Raw genomic sequence first — 18,463 nt, 5'->3', positions numbered from 1 at the left:
TTGTAACATACATTAAGTTAATATATAGTGCATGCAAAAAACCTGCTGATTACCACAACTGCCACAAACGTGCCACAAACAGCACTTCCAAACAGCTAAACATCCCGTCCTGGCTTTGCCAAGGGTGCGGAGACCTGGTACAGCTTGAGAAAGGACTTTTCAAAGTCTCGTTTTCTTTGTAAAAGGAAAGGGCAGCCAGTGCCCACGTCCACGCTAGGATGGGGCTTGTGAGGCTGCACCGCTTCCCCTGGGACCCGTGGCGAGGTGGGGAGCTTCTCCGGGGCTGGGGCGGCTGGAGGGGGCAGGCGCTGGGGCTGAGGATGCCGGGAACTGCCTCGGGATCCCGAGCATTGCTGTGGGTGGGTGCCCCCACCCGGCACCGGCCCAGCTGGGGATCCCCAGCGGGGATGGCAAGCAGGGAGGTGTCCCACCCGTGCCTCGGCTGGGGCTGTCAGCCCTCCCGAGGGGCTGGGGACCCCCGAGCCTGCAGGCAGCGGGGCTGGCAGGAGAGCGGCCAGCAGCAGCTCCATGCGAGGGAGGACAGCTTGGGGGGGCAGGCAGGGGCGGACGGCTGGTGAGGTGGGTTGGCTGGGGCCGCGTTTTCAGGTGGGTGCTGTGGGTGTGTGCTGCTGGCTGGGGTGTTTGGGGCTGTGGCGGCTCCAGCCTGGCCCCTGCCTTTGCTTGCAGAAAGTTTCAGTAACAGCACAAGAAGTAACCCCTAAAAATACCTTTCGGCCAGCGTTTGAGGAGGGGGATGTTTGCTCTGAACTTTCCCGGCAAAGCCTAGGCTGGACCAAGGGTCTCGCCCATCCTCGCTGGGGGCTCGGCCGCATCCTGCTGACGCCGGCCATGCGGATGGCGCTGCCAGGTCTTGGCATCTCTGCACGCCGAGCAGAGGGAGATAACCCATCCCAGTAGAAGCAGGACGCTGTTGCCAACCACACAAGCTCCCTTTGCTGTAGCATAAACTTTGTTCTCCCTTTCCTCCCACCCGTCCCTCCTCCTCCTCCCTGCTTCCAAAAGGGGAAGTACCACGTTTTCAGCATCCTTCTGACACCCTGGGGCTCCCCCGGCTCGGCAGCCCTCACCCTGGCCGGCGGGATGCTGTCATCTGGCAGCGAAGCGGCGCCGAACCACGCTGCCCGTCGGCTTTCCAGTGGGTTGTGCCAGGATTTGGGGGTAACTGGCCAGGAGAAATGCCTTTGAAGTCAAAGAGGAATTTTGCACCTCATCTCGTGAATGCTTTCTATGCTTGTGGAAGAGGAGGGGTTTTAATTCCTCTCCTCTCTTCGTTTTAAAAGCTGAAGTGTTTCTGGAAATCCAGCTGAAAATTGCTGGTTTGGCAGATGGCTGGCTGCTTTCCTCTGGGTTTTTTTGGTTTTGTTTTTTTTTTTTTAACTTGGCATCTCTGCTGCAGGGATTGATTTGACACCCGTCCTCACGAGCGCTCGGAGCGGGTCGGTGCTGTGTCTGTCCCAGGAGACCATCCTCAGGGAGGTGCTGAGCATCCCGCAGGGAAACCCAGACATCTTGGACCCTGGGGCTGGCCAGGTCCATGTGTGGCAGCCGTCCCCAAGCCGGCATGGTGCTGGGGGCGACGTGCTAAGCTCGTTTTGGCGTGCGCCAGCTCCTGTGGCACAGGCACTGGGTGCCTTTCTCCTGCACCGTCTTGCTTGTTGGCGCATCTCTGTAAGCAGCCGCCAGGCAAAAATGTGCTGTGAACCTCTGTCAGGATGAATTGGGCTCACCTCTCAGAAAAAAACCAAAACAAAAAAGGAATAGAAGTTCTCTGTAATAAATAACTGATGTTGCAGCACCTCGGGACTCCTGGCACCTCCGCCTCGCTGCTGCCCGGGAGCCAGTGGCCCCGTCCTGTGCGGCCCCGTGGGTCACACTCTCTGCCCTGTCCCTGAAGCCACCTGGCTGCTTCAGCCCTTCGGGTTTATGGCCTTGGCAAGGGGCCTTTTTGCTTGAATTCAGTTGCAACACCCCCCTCGCTGGTCCCCTCAGTGTCCCCCGGCTGGGCTGGGCTCCGAGGCACCCATGGGTGCTGCTCCTCTTCAGCAGGCGGTGCCGAAGGAGAGCCTGGCTGCGGGAGCCTGCACAGGCACAGCGGTTAAACCCTCCCGGCGATGCTTCCTTCCTCATTACTTTCCTGTCGCTAACCCACCGATTTCGCTGCAAATGCCATTGATTTGCTGCAGGTGTTTTCCGGGGTGATTAACGGGAGACAGGGCTGGCAGGGTGCTGCCCAGCCGGCCTGGGCTCTCGGGGAGGGTGATGGAGCGGGGTCTCAGTGCTCAAGGGTCCCGTGCCACTTCACAATATCCATTTTCCTGACCCCTTCCGATGTTTCCTTTGGCAGTGGATGCGGGGGCTGCTGGGCACTCACCCCAGGGCAGCACCGGACCCCCCTTTCCCTGCTGGCGGGGCGGCTCGGGGCAGCAGGAGGTGGCATCCCGCACTCCCCCGTGTTCCTCTCCAGCTGCAGAGCTGTCAAAAAAAAAAAACCCAACACCAAAATGCATTAAATAACCCATGTGCTGCTTTTTCCTCATGAACACTTGGGTTTGCCATCAGGCTGCTCCGGAGGGCGCAAGGGAGGTTTGTCACCCTGCCTGGGGCTCTGGGGTTGCCTGGAAGCCCCAGCAGTCGCCGGTGGGGAGAAGCAGGTTTTCCCCTTCCTTTTTTTTAAGGGAAAAAAAAAAACCCTTTCAACATTTTAATTTTGAACTTGTACATTGGGGGATCTGCAGTGCACCCCATCACTCAGCCCACCAAGGCAGCTGGTCGGACTGGTGCCTGTTGTGCCCCTTCGGGGGGTCCGGGGCACGTGGGGAGGGGAGGCAGTGCCGGTGGCCACCCTTGCTGCTCTAATGAGGCTTTCCCTCTAATTAATATTCCCCAGCAAAGCCGGTGCTGGTTCTGGGTCTCTCGACTTTTATCTCCGTTGGCATTGATGTGACTTCAATGGGAGACGGGGCTTTGAAAGCTGTTTGTTATTTGCGACGTTACATCTGCGGGAGAAGGAGGAGGATGGAGAGGGGCGTCCCCAAGCCTGGGTCCAACCCTGGTTCGGTGCCCATCCCCCCTGCCCTGAGACACAGGTGGGGGTGCAATTCAGGCATCCCTGTTTCCAGCCCCTCCGAGAAGGTATGTTGGGCAAAGTAATGAGGCTTCTGCACCCAGTTGCTTCCCACATGGGTGCCCGGGCATGCGTGCCCAATTCACACCTGAGCACGCAACTAATTCACGCGTGAGCACCCAGTTAGGTCACGCCTGAGCACCCCATTGCGCCATGCTTGGGTGGCCAATTAGTCAATGCCTGAGCACCCAATTAGTCAACACCTGAGCACCCAATTAGTCAACACCTGAGCATCCAATCTGCTCATGCCTGAGTGGCTGATTAGCTCCTGCCTGAGGGTTATTTTGGGCATAAATGGGCAGGTTTTGGGAGCTGGGTGCTGTCATAGTGCCAATGAGGGAGGAGGTTGGGAAGGGCCGGGTGTGGTCACAGCTGCTCTGAAAGTGATAGACAAGCCCCATTGCACTGAAAAATATTGGGGGAGCCTGTAGAACCCCAGTGTAGGCAGACCTAGGGAAGAGCAGGGGCAAGGAGGGTAGGAGACATGGGGCTGGAGTCCCTCCGTGCTCATCCTGTGCCGTCAAGCCCAGTTACTCCAATATTCATCCAAAGGGAATTTGCAGTCGGTGAGCTGGTGTGGTGAGTCCCCGGAGTCGCAGTCTCCTCCCCGGGGCATTTCAGGGAGCTCACTGGGGTCCCCGTGCACTGGGAGGTGAGTGGGTGGGGGACACATGTTGGGTCCCAGCTGTCCTCCTCGCAGGGGCTGGCTGCATCCCGTCGGAGCATCCGCAGGCAGCCGGCTCCACTCCCCCCTCGGCGTTTGCTTTGCACAGATGTTCACGCCATCCAGCTCCAGTAATTCCAATATTCCTGACAAGTGAATTTGCAGCTGAAGCTGGCCAACGCTTGCTCAAAATATGCTTTTTTGCTTTTTAAACCAACTTTCCATGCGGATCAGTGCCGGGGGGGGTGGGCAACGCCAGATCGTGGTGTGGGGGCTCTGCGGGGTGGGCCCCGTTTGGCTCGGCTGCTGCCTCAGTTTCCCTTCCTTTGAAAGCGTGTCCTGGCTGTTCCTATCCAAACCACCCACCACCCCCGCGTGACCCTGGAGCGTGTGCCCTGCTCAGCCCCTCCCAGAGCCATCGTGTGTTCTGGCTCCTCTTTTGCCAGGCTAAGTTGGAGACCCCAAATGCTGCGTTTCAGGGCAGTGCCCCCCAAAGCGGGGAGCAGGGGGACCCCAGAGACAAGCTAATGGCTCTGCCCTTGCAAGTGGGTTGGTGTTGGGATGCTGCTGGGTGCAGTGAGCAGTAGGTGCGATGGGGAGGTGGAATGGGGATGCTGCCTGCCTCCCCCCTCAGAGGGAGAAAACACAGGCAGGATACAGCTTTAACACCTATTTTTTACTGGGCAGAGAGGGGCAGACACGCTCCAGGGGCTGTGCAGGAGAACTCGCAACCATTCCCAGGCTGGCTGCCACGGCCATGAGCACGTGCCAAGGCATTTTGGGGACCATCATCCCCATGCGATGCTCAGCCGCTCCAAATGGGTGCTGCGGCTGCAGGCCAATGCTTTTAACCAGTTTTAACACCTGGAGATCTCCTCTTCCTACCCTGGCAGCACCGCAGCAATATCTCATCCGTTTCTCATGGGACTGTCACCCTCAGCCACTGCTGGGAAGGCAGGGAAGGATGGAAGAATGGGAAGGGATGGCTGGAGGCCCTGCAGCACCCATGGCGCGGCGGGAAGGCAGCAGAAGGCCATCAGCCCTTATTAAGGGTTATGCAATAGACACTTGGCCATTACACGGCTATTAATCCTCCTTTAATATGGTTTCGGTATTTACTGACCACGGTAACTATTGCATTAAATTGAAATTAAATGTGTCTTTTGGAGGCTTTACAGAAGGGCGGAGGAGGATGTCTGGGGAAGTGGGTGCAGGTCTGTGGGTGCCTGGGTGAGAGGGGGTGCACAGAGGGACCAGGAACCCGGTGGGTCCCGGATGGCCTCATCACCAGTGCGGGGATGTCCCCCAGGTGCTGTGCTAGGTTGTCAGTCCAGGTGAGGTGCTGGTAGCATCTCCGGTGCCTTTGGCGCTTTGTGAGCTGCTAAATTAGAGGCGAAAGATGCTGAGGGCTCCCGGGGAGCCTCGGCTGCTAATCAAAGGGGAACAGGCTCTGCTTTTCATCTGGGATTTTATGCACAGCTCCAGCGAGGGCCGAGGCTGCTGCTCTCCCCATGGCCGGGTGGATTTGAGGTTAACCCCTTGTGCGCTGCAGCTTGGCAGGAGCACGTAGCGATGCTTCATGGTATCAGCTAAGGTTGAAACCCACATCAGGGACCCTGGGGCTTGGGGAAAGTAGGAGACGGGCGGTGATGCCCAGACTTTGGGGGCAAATCTCCCACTGGAATAGAGGATGGGCACCCAGCCATAGGAGCTGGGTTTCTGGCTGCAGCACGGCTGTCCTGAGGCCACTTCCCCCGGTGCCTCGGGGCTGATGCCCGCTGGCTTGTTTGGGGGCTTTACCCACAGATGAGGAATCTTAACGTCCCTGCCTGACCCAGCGCTCTCGACACCCATGAATCTGGGACAGGCAGAGCTGGGCTCGCTGCAATTATCCACAGATTAAAGGCAGCTAATTTAGTTTGAGTTACGGAGGCTAAATTGGATCGATACGTTGGGGTGAAGCACATAAAAAAGGAATCAATAGGTTTTCAGAAATGCAGAAGATGAGCTGTATAGCTCTATGGGATGATGCTTTTGGGGTGGGGAGGGAGAGGTGGAGACATGGGAGCCGGTGGCAGGCGGTCCCTCGGGCGATGCATGCCAGCAAAGCAGAACTGCAACTCAGCACAAGGCTTTCATCGGGTTTTTGCAGCTCAGCAGACTGGAGGCTGCCGTGACAGGCGTGAGCTTCGGCTCTGCGGGATTCGAGGCACAGGTTTGACAACCGGTCCCCACCCGAGCCGGCGCCGTTCGCCCCCACACTTGCTGGGGACATCACGGCCACGAGGAAACTGGTTTCAGGTTCAACCAGAATTTGGGCAGAAGCTGGCTTGGGCCATCTGCAAGGTGTGCACCAACAACTGGATGCTCACTGGTGTAAACTGGGGATGTCCCAGTGGCCTGCAGGGTTTCTGAGCCCCCGCAGCCACCAGCAAGGGCTCGGTCTATCTCTCTTGTGCTGCCTTCTGGCCGGGCAGCGCGGTGGGAGGCAGGGCCCTTTTTCATAGCTGACAGCCCATGAATATTTATAGCAGCATATTAAAAATGTCCACCGCATCCCAAATTAGTCATGGGGCCCTGGATAGAGAGAGGGTGCTGGGTACGGTGGCACTGATGTCACACCTGGCTCTGCGGTTGGATGGTGGTCGTGTGGCCCCGCAGCCGGGGTATGATGGAGTGGGGGGTCCCCATCCCTCTGGGGCTGCATGAGCAGCTCCCGGGTCCTGCCTTTGGACCAGACCCTGCTCCCACATGCAACCCCCTTGTCCCTCCCGGACGTCTGCTTGGGATGCTGGCAGCACCGGGCTTTCTATACCTCTCGGCACCTCTTCCTCAACATCTCGTGCTTTAAAACTCAGGTTTCTGTTGCTGTGACTGATGTCTCCATCAGTTGCCCAGGGGTGCGGGAGCTGCTACCCCCGCCGCGTGCTGGGGATGCCCCTGCCTCTGGGATGTGCAAAGCATGGCCAGCACAGATGTGTTTATCTCCCAGAAAAGCAGGCAAGAAAGGGAATTGGTGTTTTGGTGAACGACTGGAAATTCAAGGGGGAGAAGAAGGGGCCAAAGCTATTCCCCAGCTCCTAAGAGGTTAGCAGGGATAACAGAGAAAAGAGCAAAATCTAATTCAGAAAGAGTATACAAAGACAAAAGTGCTGGAGGGGGTCCTGGTCGTGGTGCAAAGCCTCAGCCTGAGCGTCGATGGAGGATGGCACCACAAACCCATGGGGGGCTGGATGTATCTCAGCAGCTTGGCCCGAGGTGGGGGCAAAAGCAGGTCTCCCCATGGTGTTTGGGGACCCTTCAGCCCACGGGGAGGCTGGGCCGGCGGCTAGGCTCTGGCAGGGGAAGGTCTTTGGCTTTGCTTTCTGGGTCTGTAACTCCCCATTGCTCTGACCGCTCTCCACCCCGGCTCCGGCCAGGGTCCTGCATGTTCCCAGCAGAGGCTTGTTTCGCCTGGAGCGGATCGCCAGAGCCGGGCAATCAACCTCCAGCAGCAGACACCACGCCAGGAAATGCTGACATTATTAGTATTATTAGTATTAATAATAAGCCTGCTTGCAACGGGGGTGTTGGCGGCATGGCTGAGAGCTCAGCTCCCGCTCCGAGCACGCTCTGCAAGTGGCTGTCCTAGTCAGGAGGAATTAAAACCTCCATTACTGAGACTCAGCCCTTGGGGGGGATGGCCCAATGCTGGGGGTCAGAGTCTGCACCGGTGGGCTCCGTGGGCTGGGGGGATGCAGCTACCGGGCATCCCCGAGCACCTCCACGTACCCCCTGAGGGGGCTCAGCCCCACGAGAGGGTTCATTGGGTCGGGGACCTCCTGTCAGCAGGTTTGTGGGGATGGGACAGGCTGGGGAAAAGTTTCCGTCCTCTCCCCGTGGAAAATGTGAGCCTCACAGGTTGGGCATCCCTGCAGGTCTGGGGATCCTACAGATCTTCACCCTGCAGGTGTTGGATCCCTGGAGATCTGGGATCCCTGCCAGCACAGGGGATCCCTGCCAGCACCCATCCCTCCACTCTGAGGGAGCAGAGTCAGAAACAGGAGGAAAGGATTCTGCTCACGAGCCTCGGCAAAGTCATCATTTAAATTTAATTTAAATTCCTTTTTTTTTTTTCCCTTCTGTATTGCTGTTTTCTTCACTAAATGGCATATTTTTCATCTGTTGGCAAAATGAGGATCTTTCCGCACGCAGCTCCCAGGCCGGCCAGCGCTGGCAAGGGGACAGCCGGGGAGGGGGGGGCAGGGGGAGGAGTACCCCGCGCTGGAGCAGGCAGGCAGGGGCAGCGAGGCAGAGCAGGAGGAGGTAAGAGACAAAATTGGAAGGAAATAAGGATGGCAACATGCCCCAGGGAGGGAAAGCTCTGCGCGTGCCTGTGGCACGGCTGGGTTAGCCACGGCCGGTGCAGGGCAGGGGGTCGGTGTCCCCATCCCCGCGCTGCTTTGGCAGAGCCCCGCTGCCCCTCCACCCGTACGGGAGCGGGATGGAGGAGCAGCGGGGACTTGGGGTCCTTTGAGACCAAGCAAAGCTGAGAAGCACGGGCAAAAACCCTCCTGGGAAGCTGCTGTTCTCTCTCCACACCACCTCCTGTCTGTCTGCCCTTTGGCTCTCGTGTCCCCCATCACATACTAACGATAGTCCTGGTTAGTGCCACTAACGAAGGGCCGCGGCTCTGACTGCCGTGACAGATCCTGCGCTCATCTCTGGCCGAGTTCCTTGTGGCATTAATGAAGCCCTAAAAATCACTTTTATCTCCTGGGGGCAGCTAAGGGGAAGGGCTGCAGTGGGGTGGGGGTCCAGCAGCCCCCCCGGAGGGGTACAGCACCTGGGCTCCTCCTGAGCCGCATCTCCATGGCAACGCTGAGGGATGCTCCTGCGGGATGTTCTTGCAAGGCCACCGAGGGGAATCCCAGTAACCTGGGGGGTTCGGCACTGCACAGGGTCAGGGAGAAAACACCTGCCTGGGCTGGGAGCACGGCTGTCCATCTGTCTGTCCGCCCACAGCAATATCCCTGAGGATATTGCGCAGAGGCGCTGCTGGATCTCGGCCCTGGCAGCAGCCACTTAAAGCCCACGTCCGCACGGTCTCCCCCGCTCCTCAGCCTTGCTGGCGATGACGAGCGTCTCCCAGAGCAAATAATTACGGAATTAACCCCACAATCCTTTCAGTCCCTAATTTTCTGGCCCTGACCGTATCCTTAGCTTGGCTTCAGTGAGCAGAGGGATAGAAATCTCCAGCCGTTTCCATAGCACGGCACTAGTGCGGTGTTTGGCCCTGAATATATATTTCTCTGTAACATCTGTCTTTCCTTTTCACTGTGGTTTTTATTACTAGACACATTCATATTAAAGTAAACACAGCCCAGGAGCGGGGGGCTCGGGGGTCCTTGTGATGCATCGGGACTGACGGGGAGGCCAGGACGTCTGGGGCTGCTTTGCACGAAGGCGCGGGGTGGTTTGCAGGGACCTCGAGGGTCTCCTTTGGGATGTCTCGGGGCAAAAATCAGCCCTGTAGAGGAAACGCAGCGCTGTGCTGGTGCTCGCTGGCTGGTTGCTGCGGGACGGCGGTGCCTTTGGTGGGGCTGCCCTCTTCTCCCAAAGTTGTCACCCTTGTCCCCCCAGGCTGTGCACGGGGAGCTCAGACTGCTCCCCTTCATTTGTTGCTGTTTATCTATGATTTAGCATGGTTTTTAGTTATATTCTAATTGAGTTTCATGTGTCACAGCGTGTCTCAAACAGAAAATATAAATATTTAACAACCTCCACTGGTAATAAAGATTCACATTTGCCTCGTTCTGGTTCCCAGTACATGAATATTCTGCACCATGCTCCACGGGTATTAACTTCATTCAGATTTCTCCCCTGTTATGCAATGTAACGGTAATGACAGATAGAAGCCAGATCTTAAAAAAAAAAATAATCAAAACCAACAACAACAAACCAGTTTGATGTCATTAACTCCCCTCCATTGGTTAGGGGAACACTAATATGTTCCCTTTCATTGCCGGCTCCTCTGTGCGTGCAAGCGCCGCGTGCCTGCTCCGGCAGGCTGCCGGTGGGGGCTGCCCCAGTCACACCAGCACGGGCGAGAACTGGGGCATGGGAAAGGCAGGGGCAGCATGGGGGGGGGCAGGAGGCATCTGAGGCTCTGGTCGTGCAGGGCAAGGGTTGAACTGAGCCTGGTTTTGGCTGAAATAAAGCGGGGATTGTGTCAAGTGCTGCCACTTGAGTGGGGATGCATGTGAGGTTGGACACGAACTAAGGCATCACTGGTCTGTGCTGGGGCTGGGGCAGGGCTGTCACAGCCAGGCACTCGGATGGTGAAAGGGACCGGGGCCTTGGCGGGAGGAAGCCCCGCATGATTTTTGGGTGGTGGCTGCTACCTGCGAGGATGAGCCCTGAGCTAGTGGGACCTGAGCACCACGGGAGAGCGGCTCTCGGGGCAGGGCTCGGGACTTGCTGTGCTGGGGGTGACCGAGCGCAGTGACCAGGTCTGGTGCGTTGGGGGCTGCCCAGATCTGTCCAGGGGAGATGAAGCTGTTTGGCCACAACTTGGTCTGAGCTTCCCACCAAAACAACCCCCAAACTGCCTTTTGTGCCAGTATGAATATTTTCAAGCGGAGCGAGGCTTCTCCAGCACATTGGCTCTGGCACGGCAGGAGCAGCAGCAAAGCGGAGGCAGGGGACAGGTTTCGAGCCCGCTGGTGCCCTGTGCTTTGCTGGGGGGCTCCCGGGTTGTTGGCGTGGGGCAGCTGCCAGTCCCTTGTCCCCTGTCCCTGTGTGGTCTGGGGACTCGGGCGGCTCCTCAGAGAGCTCCTGCGGTTGCCAGGACCAGGGGGAGCAGCCTCTGTGGGAAAGGCTTGAGCTGCCCAAAGGTTGCCTTGCAATCACCAAACCCACTTGGTACCCCAAGAACAGGGGGGACTGGGGGTGACACTGGGTCAGCACCAGCCTCTGGAGCAAGAGCGGCAGCACGGGGCCAGCACCGGGCTCCCCTGGCACTATGGGGCTTTGCAGCACCGCGCTGCCCCCTCACCCCTACATTTGTCCCCTGGGCTCCCCGTGCCCCACAGGGCATCCGGATCCCTGCTGGCTCTGTCCTTCTCCTGTGCCAGCAGCCCCAACCTGCAGGATCCAGCACGTCCTGCATGCGTGAATCTCGTTTCGGCCCCGCGTGGCTCCGGCCGTGTGTGCTCACGAGGGCTGGGCCCCCCAAAACCCCTTCTTTTTCGCCCCATTCGAGCAGTGACCTTCGCAGCCCATGGTGCCACCAGCCTGGTTAAAACCCCATCAGCAAGCTGCTCTTGTTCCCTGGGGATTTGTTAAGGTAATTATGATTCATGCCGGAGAAAGGCTGTGTGATTCAGCTAAACGATGTTGAACCGACTAAAAGTATCCCGGGTACCACCGGCGCCTCCCCATCGGCACGGTGAGGAGCGGCCGGAGCCGGCGCAGAGGAGGGGACCACACTGATCAGCCGGCACGTGGCTCCCAGCCGGGGCTTGCCGGGGCCGCCGTGCTGCTCTGCCACCTCTCTTGCCGCGTCCCTTGCTTGCATCTCGCACGTCCGCACGTGCACGCCTTGCTCGCGCATGGGCTCGCCGGCACAGCTCGCTGGGTGCTGTCTCTTGGCGGGGCTGGGCTCGACAGCGAGCTGTTGCCTGGGTTCCCGTATATCATGAAGATGTTGCAAGCTGCTGAAAATTCAAAGTGCTGTTTTAATTATGTGCTATGAGGAAAACAGCCTGAATCTTGGAAGGAGGCTAACAACAGGACTGCCAGGATATTTTCAGTGGCAGAAACCCAGAATACATCCCAATGTATCTTTAAAAGGGAAAAACCTCAGGTTTGTCTATGAAATAATAACTAATAACCTATAAACAATGACATCACTGTCCACCTCACTGCTGGGGAAATGATTTAGAGATGCCTTGCCTATGTGAAACGAGAACATCTGCTCTCTGCTGGAAAGAGGAGGAAGATCTCCTCATCAGCATTAAATTTAAATGAGACAGTCCTCATTTGCACACTTCTGCATGCTCCGGCTCCTGCAAGAGGGTGACTGGGGAATGCAGGCTTCAGCAGAGGCTCAGCAAGCCGGTTCTCCCTCCCTGGCTTTCGAAAAGTGTGCAAATCAGACTTTTCTACCCAAGAAGGCTTCCCCAGGCACGGACCGACCCGTCGCAGCCCTATGAGCAGGCGGGTGGGACTGGGTCTCCCCCTGCCCCAGCACTTTGTGTTCAGCATCTCCTCCCGCCGGGGCCACCCACGCCCCATCTCCCACGGAAGGGCGAGGACAAAGTGTGCCCCAGCGTCCCCACGGGTGTGACAGAGAAGCCCTGCGCTCTCAGTGATTTAGAAATTGCTTTAGGGCTAAACCACCCCAGCATCTCACAGTGGGTACCCACGCACCCTGGCCCAAGCACCGCCCTGGCAGGTCTGCAGCACCCGTGGCCGCCCGGCGCTCCTCATCAACCACCCGCATCGCAAGCTGCCAGCAGGCTTCGGCGTTCTCCACATTATTTTTAATTATATTTTACTTTAAAGGGCCATTAATTACAAAGATTTCCCAGCAGAGACCTCAAAAAAAAAAAAAGGAAAGGGGTAAAAAAAGAAGCCCTTTCCACATCAAGAGTTGCTATGGGTGAGCTGGAATATGAATAATGATTGAGAGGGGTTAAGCAGCGAAGCAGCAAGATTTGGGGTGCAGAAGACCCAGTGGCACTCAGGGGTGCCCCCAGGTCATGGCCAAGGTCGCCCATGGGTGCAGAGCCCCCTCCCTGGAGGAAGGGTAGCCATCCCAGCTGTCCCAGCCATCCCAGCCATCCCAGCTCGTAGCGGCCAGCTCGGGGCAGTGCTCACCGGTGGGCTCCTGCCTGAGTCCCGCTGCGCTCGGTGGGATGGAGGGCACAAGCTCTTGCTCGTGACCCACCACCCCACTGGCTTGGCAGCATCTCCCTTCCCTCTGTAGACCCCAGGTTAAAGCCCCGCTCTCCCTCCCGTCCTGACCCCTCTCCTCCCGGTCCCCCTGAAGGCTGTTTCTCCGTCCCCCTGCCCTCGCTATTATTCATTGCTCCTTGGGACAGCAGGAGATATTTATGCCACGTCAGTCGCTCCTTGCTATCGGTGCCGTGTGCTCATTAAATATTCATTTATTTTAAAACCATTTGGGTCATTTGCTCCCCAGCTGGCAGGGGAAGCCGCAGTTTTGGGACAGGGGAAGGGATGCGGAGGGTGTAGTGCTCCCCCAGCCCTGCCACCTGGGGCTGGGAGCTGGGGGACAGCGTCGGCCTTTTTAGGGTGGGATGGTGAGCCCCCTGCCCACGGCAGCACAACCCTTGCAAGGGGGTTTAATGAGTTTGACCTCCACGACGTGGGGCTCAACTGGGGCTGTCGCAGCCTGGCCACTGTGTGCTGGGAGAGTTGGCTGGAAAAACCTTTACTAGGGCAAATTTCGGTTAATTCTTTTTATGTGGACCAAGACCTGGTTTGCTCGTGCCTGGCCACCAGCAGCACCAGGAGCTGCCATCCTCTCCATTCCCTCTCCTCCTCCCACGTCCACCTTTTCTGAATTAGTGCTTGCTCAGCAGATGCTCCTCACTGCTCCAGCTCCTGCCTTCCCCCCCGGCAGCCCCCGCGGCAGGAGGTTGCCTGAAGGTGCTGCTGCACCTCTGGGGTGAAGGTGTCCTCTGGCTGGAGCTCCCAAGCGCTCAGGTAAGAGCCCGGGCAAAATTGTCATGGGGAGACCTCTTGTTGGTGTTGTGCACCTTGTGCTGGGGCAGGGGAGGTGGGAGATGCTCTCAGGTCCCTCTGGCTGCTGTGAGTTCCTGGATGGAGAGCTGGGTGTTGCTTTTCTTGAGTCTGGAGTCACTTGGGGTGACTTGTTGGTATGCTGCTGTTGCTCAGGTTTCCTTGCAAACCTGTGCATGCTGTGAGCAAGGTTTTGGTGCCCTGATCCCTGCCAAGGCCAGGGTTGAGCTCTGCAGAACCTGGTGCAAGCCTGGTGCAAGCCCGTGGCTCTGCCCTTCCCCTTGCCTGATCTCAGCTCTGTTGGCTTTTTGGCACCTCATACCCCAGGGCCACCCTGGTCTGTGGCGATGCCTTCCTGGGCTCACTGGCATGCTGGAAACGCTCATAGCAGTGCTGGGGGCCAAGGCAGGTGCGCTCGGGAGCACCACGCGATGCTCGTCGGTATCCCGGTGCTCAGCAGCGCTCAGGGATCCGGGGCTCGGCAACAAGCGTCTCATTTCCCTCTTGTCTCTTCCTGTCAGACAAGGTTTGAAGATTCAATTAGAGTGGGAGCCGCTGATAGCAGCGGTGCTGGTGTGCTGCTCGTGCCTTGCGCTGCATGGGAACCAGATGAAAGCCGAAAGTGATGCAAGGAGGGTGGGGAGAGGAGGGTGTTGGAAAGGGAAGCTCTTTGGCTGGCAAAGAGCCTTGGAGAAAAAGGCAAGAAATGCAGATTTGGGGGGCTTGAGGGATGGTTGGAGGCTCAGGCTGTGCTCCAGCCCCTGGAGCTGTAGGCTGGTGCCTAGCACCAGGCTAGGGCAGGGGAGACCTGCTCCGAAATCCCCCCATGTGCACTCAGTGGGGTGAGGCTGGGCATCAGGGCAGGGCTTGCTCACCCGAAACCTTATCAGACAGAGCTGGGTCTCCAGGACAGTGGCAAGAGTGAGCCAGGAGCGGGGCTGGGTCTCGGCACCCAAGGGGAGAGCAAGGCAAAGCCTCCCAAGTGCATCAGATGGGGACCTGCCTTGACCAAGCAGCAGAAAGCTGGATTTCAGTCGGGGATTTTTTCTTCCCCTTTCTGAAGGCTGCCTCTCCCTCAAAAGCTGTGCTTCATTTTGCACTAACGCTTCAGAGAGACGTAGAGACCATCTGAGCCGTTTGCCGAAATGCATTTGCTGCAAAGCCTCGTGGTTGGGCACGGGGACAAGGACAGACTCCGGTTGGAGCCACGGTAAATGCAAGAGGGTATTAAATAGGGCCAACTTGCAGTGGGGTGCTGAGTCCTTGCGTCCCACCCAGGGAAGCTGTCTTTGTGGGGCTGATGGACCTTTGCTCCTTTTGAGTGTCAGAGCCAGGATCTGGCCACTAAAACACCCAATCTGCCCAACCAGGATAGTCTTGAAACTGGTTTTCCCGAGGTAATAGCAGTTAGGGAAAATGCAATTTTTTTAAAGACGGGGGAGGGAAGACAGATTTTTATTATAAATTATATTTTTACTATAAATTATATTCTGAGCCCCAGAGCTGGAACCCAGGCTGGGCTCAGCTCTTGCCAAGTCAGGAGGTTCAGCCGCACTGACGCTACAGCCCCGAGCGGCTCAGCTCTTGCAGATGTAGCAGTTCCCAAAACTCAGACCGTATTCAGGCACGGATTGATTGTGTACCAAAAAGTCAAGGTGCAAACATTGATCATGCAGGAAAGTGCTGGTCATCAGCCAAAAATAAGCATTCCCCAGCCTAAATTATTAATTCCTTTCTGCGCAGCAAACGGATTGCTCTGGTCACGTACGTCCCTTCTGCACAGTGGTTGTACTTCATGCTGTAGTATATTTTCCCTCCAACTACTTGTCTGGCTCTTCACTTAATAAGGATTGAGAGAGACAATAAAAACATTCATTAAAGAGGAAAAAAATAAAAGATGAAGCCTTGCTTGTAGCCTCTAGCAGTTGGTTTCATTAAGCAATTGCTTCTCCCAAACCCTCCACGGCGGCTCCCAGTGCCGGTACCCAGCCCCAGGGTTTGGGGATGCAGCACTGGACTGGAAAGCCATGGGGCCCCGGGCTGATCGGAGTGAAGGCCACGGCTGTGGCACTGATGGGATAACCGAGGAGGGCAAGAAACCGTCTGGGTGATGAAAAAGGGAATTAGCAATATAAGCTCTTGGGAAAAGCAGCTGTTTGGATGGGGTTATGCAGGGTTAAGCCGTTACCTTGTGCTGTGTGGAAGGTGGGGCTGGTCTCCTGCTCCTCCCGGATCTTTAGCTGCTGCCCTAAGAAGCCAGCGTGCTCTTTCAGCTGTGGGTGCTGAGGGGTGGGAGCAGTCTGGCGGGGCTGTGCCAAGGCTGGGGCTGGGAGGATCGAGGGGGACACAGCAGGGAGGGAGCGGGGGCTGCACAGGGCAGGGTTTGGTGGGTGTCTCTCTGCTGTAGCTGTGTCAGCTGAAACACGGTGAACGGTGTTTCTCAGGAGGTTAATTCACTGATGGGGACAGCCAGGAGCCCCCATGCACAGCAAGGGCTCCGATCCCACTGCACTCGCTGTCACTGGTGGGGTGGGGGAGCAGGGACAGAGTGGGCTCGTTGCCGTCAAAGTGCTCTTCAACAACACTCGAGTCTGTAAATTGGTCGTGGGAGGCCTGCTCTGCCCCCAAACTGTGACATCCGAAACGAAATGTGTGTTTTCTCTCCGGTTCCAAGGCATGAGAAGAGTTTTGGATCTTGTTGCGATTTATCACTCAGCCCTGAGCCAGATGCCTATATGGGTTCAATCTATAGCTCCCAGAACTGATAGAAATATTATCCTGTCTTATTAAAATCACCCACAGCTACTGCAGCTGTATGTCAACAGCAAAACAAATAGCGACTAGTTCCCATCGGATTGGAGCCTCTCTGTTGAGGCTGTCTTCAATCCGCCTCCTGCTAAAATGGTTACAGATGTAGGCTTTTCCCATTACGGCTCAGTGCAGCTCCTGTACAGCCGACTCCAAATCCCATTACCACGCTGGAGCCGTCTTTGGTGAGCATCGGCTCGGCTAAAGCTCCCCCGCTGACGTGAAACATTACTTACGATGTTTTTCCTAGAAGTACCGCTAAGAAAGAGAGTACAGGGCTGTGCTCCCCCAAAAGAGCCCTGAAATGGTGGGGAGCAGCTCTGCTGCGGAGGCAGAGGAGAGCAAGAGGGCTGTGCTGGGATGAAAGTGGGGCTGCTGCCTCTTCCTCCTCTTCTTCCTCGGGTGGCATGGCTCCTGTGCCTGCCGGGGGTCTGCTGAGTAATTTGGGGTGCATTGCATCCACTGTTGGAGGTTTACTGATGTTGCAGAGTGCGAACCCCTTTCCCCCTCATCCCTTCCAAAAATGCCACAGCCCTAAAATTCCTGCCATCACCTGAGCTGTCCCTGGCTCACCCCCATCCCTCTCTCCTGTGCTATCTTTGGTATAATTAGGAGGCCAGGACTGTGTGTGTGAGGTGAATGTGACCTCATTAGTTTCTTATGCTGTATTGAAATTTTTTCTCATTTACATCCCCAATCCCTAAATGTGCAGCTCTGGTCTCCGGGGTTGCTTTCTGCTGCTTTCCATCCCTCTCGCCAAGGCTCCAGGCCGGAGCCATGCTCCCTCTCCTCAACTGATCGCTCCACTTCTGTCTCAAAGCTGAACCCCTCCATGTGTTTGAGGAAGACAAATTCCTGGTCTACCCTGGGTGGGTGGGAAGGGTTCCCTGGGGAGATGCCCTGGGCTGGGTCAGAGTTGGGGGTCTCCCGGTTTAACTCCTCTGCCCACCTGAGGTGAGACAGCAAAGCTCTGAGTGCTCCCTCTGCTCTGCTGCCGGCTGAGACAGGGGATGACAAACATCCCGTCCGGGTTGTCACAGGCTCCGTGCTCTCATGCCTCTAAGATCCACAACCAAGATCACCCTTCCCTGGCAAGAGCATCCTTATCTGTGTTTGCTGTAGTACACAGATGCCAAAATCCTGCTAGACTGGTGCTGGCTTGATCCTCCTGATGTTCAGATGCTTCCTTTTAAACTTACAGGATATGTGGCTCTGTTGAGCCTTTCTTCTTTTCCTGTCCTAGTTGGAAGGGGAATGCTCTTTGAGATGGGAAGGTTTGCATCATCTGTCCTGTGTGATGTTGGATCCCTTTATAGGGCAGGTATCTTCTAAAGCAAAATGTTTTCAATTCTCACGACGAGCATAATTCTTGAAAACGTATGCAATAAACAAAATGAGCCAAATGTAATTAAAATGGAGACAGCATATAATCTGGTAACCCACTTAGAGGCTCAAAGCTTTAGCTTTTAAAAAAATGTTTGCTCCAAATCCATTTAAATAAACAGACCGACACACAAAGGCTCTCTGTACATTATCAGGATACAAAGAGAATCGGATCAAAAGCAGCTGTGGCCAGGCTGTACATATGTAGCGAGAAAATTGCTTGATCTAAGACTGCACCTTGCACATGCAAATATGTTTGTGGACCTTTCCGTGAATTGCATTTGTACAACAGCTGAGCTGTTGGGCTACTGGGCTGTGCTCTGCCCTGGGGGCAAAGGCTGGTGTTTTCCCCACTGCAGTGGAAGTGAGGGAGCTCCCAGTGTGTCAGTATGCCTGCTTGCTTTGGCAGGAGTGGAGCTGAGCTTTGCCCTCTCCATGGGTGCAGACACTGCATCCGGAGGGGGCAATCACTCAGAAACCTGGGAAAGAAATGGGAATCCCTGTCCTTAGGACCTGTGTCGCTGGCTCTCCACTCGCCTGGTGTCATGCACGCCATGTGCTGCCCACACTCATGTCACCCTGGGCTTGCAGGAGGGTCTCCTGGCGATGCGCTGTGGGGCTGTGGGTTTTGCATCTCCTCTTTTCCCCGGACACTGTCTCTTGCAGTTTTGCAGCAGAGCCCGGCTAGCTTTGAAGTTTTGCCAACAGCCATG

At 56.6% G+C, this 18,463-nt stretch overlaps 1 protein-coding gene across 1 annotated transcript in view; it reads left to right on the top strand.

Moving 5' to 3' along the window:
* The first annotated feature begins 75 nt into the window (after positions 1-75).
* CACNA1G (calcium voltage-gated channel subunit alpha1 G) overlaps positions 76-18,463 on the top strand; it is a 173,969-nt gene continuing 155,581 nt past the window's right edge. Inside the window, exon 1 of the mRNA XM_075169670.1 lies at positions 76-3,724. Within this exon, the coding sequence (XP_075025771.1) occupies positions 3,630-3,724 (95 nt within the window). The 5' untranslated portion in view covers positions 76-3,629. The remainder of the gene's footprint in view (positions 3,725-18,463) is intronic.

Source organism: Calonectris borealis, chromosome 20, assembly GCF_964195595.1.
Source record: "Calonectris borealis chromosome 20, bCalBor7.hap1.2, whole genome shotgun sequence".
Taxonomy (NCBI): Eukaryota; Metazoa; Chordata; class Aves; order Procellariiformes; family Procellariidae; genus Calonectris; species Calonectris borealis.
Note: the sequence above shows the minus strand (reverse complement) of the source record. Positions and strands in the feature narration are given on the sequence as shown.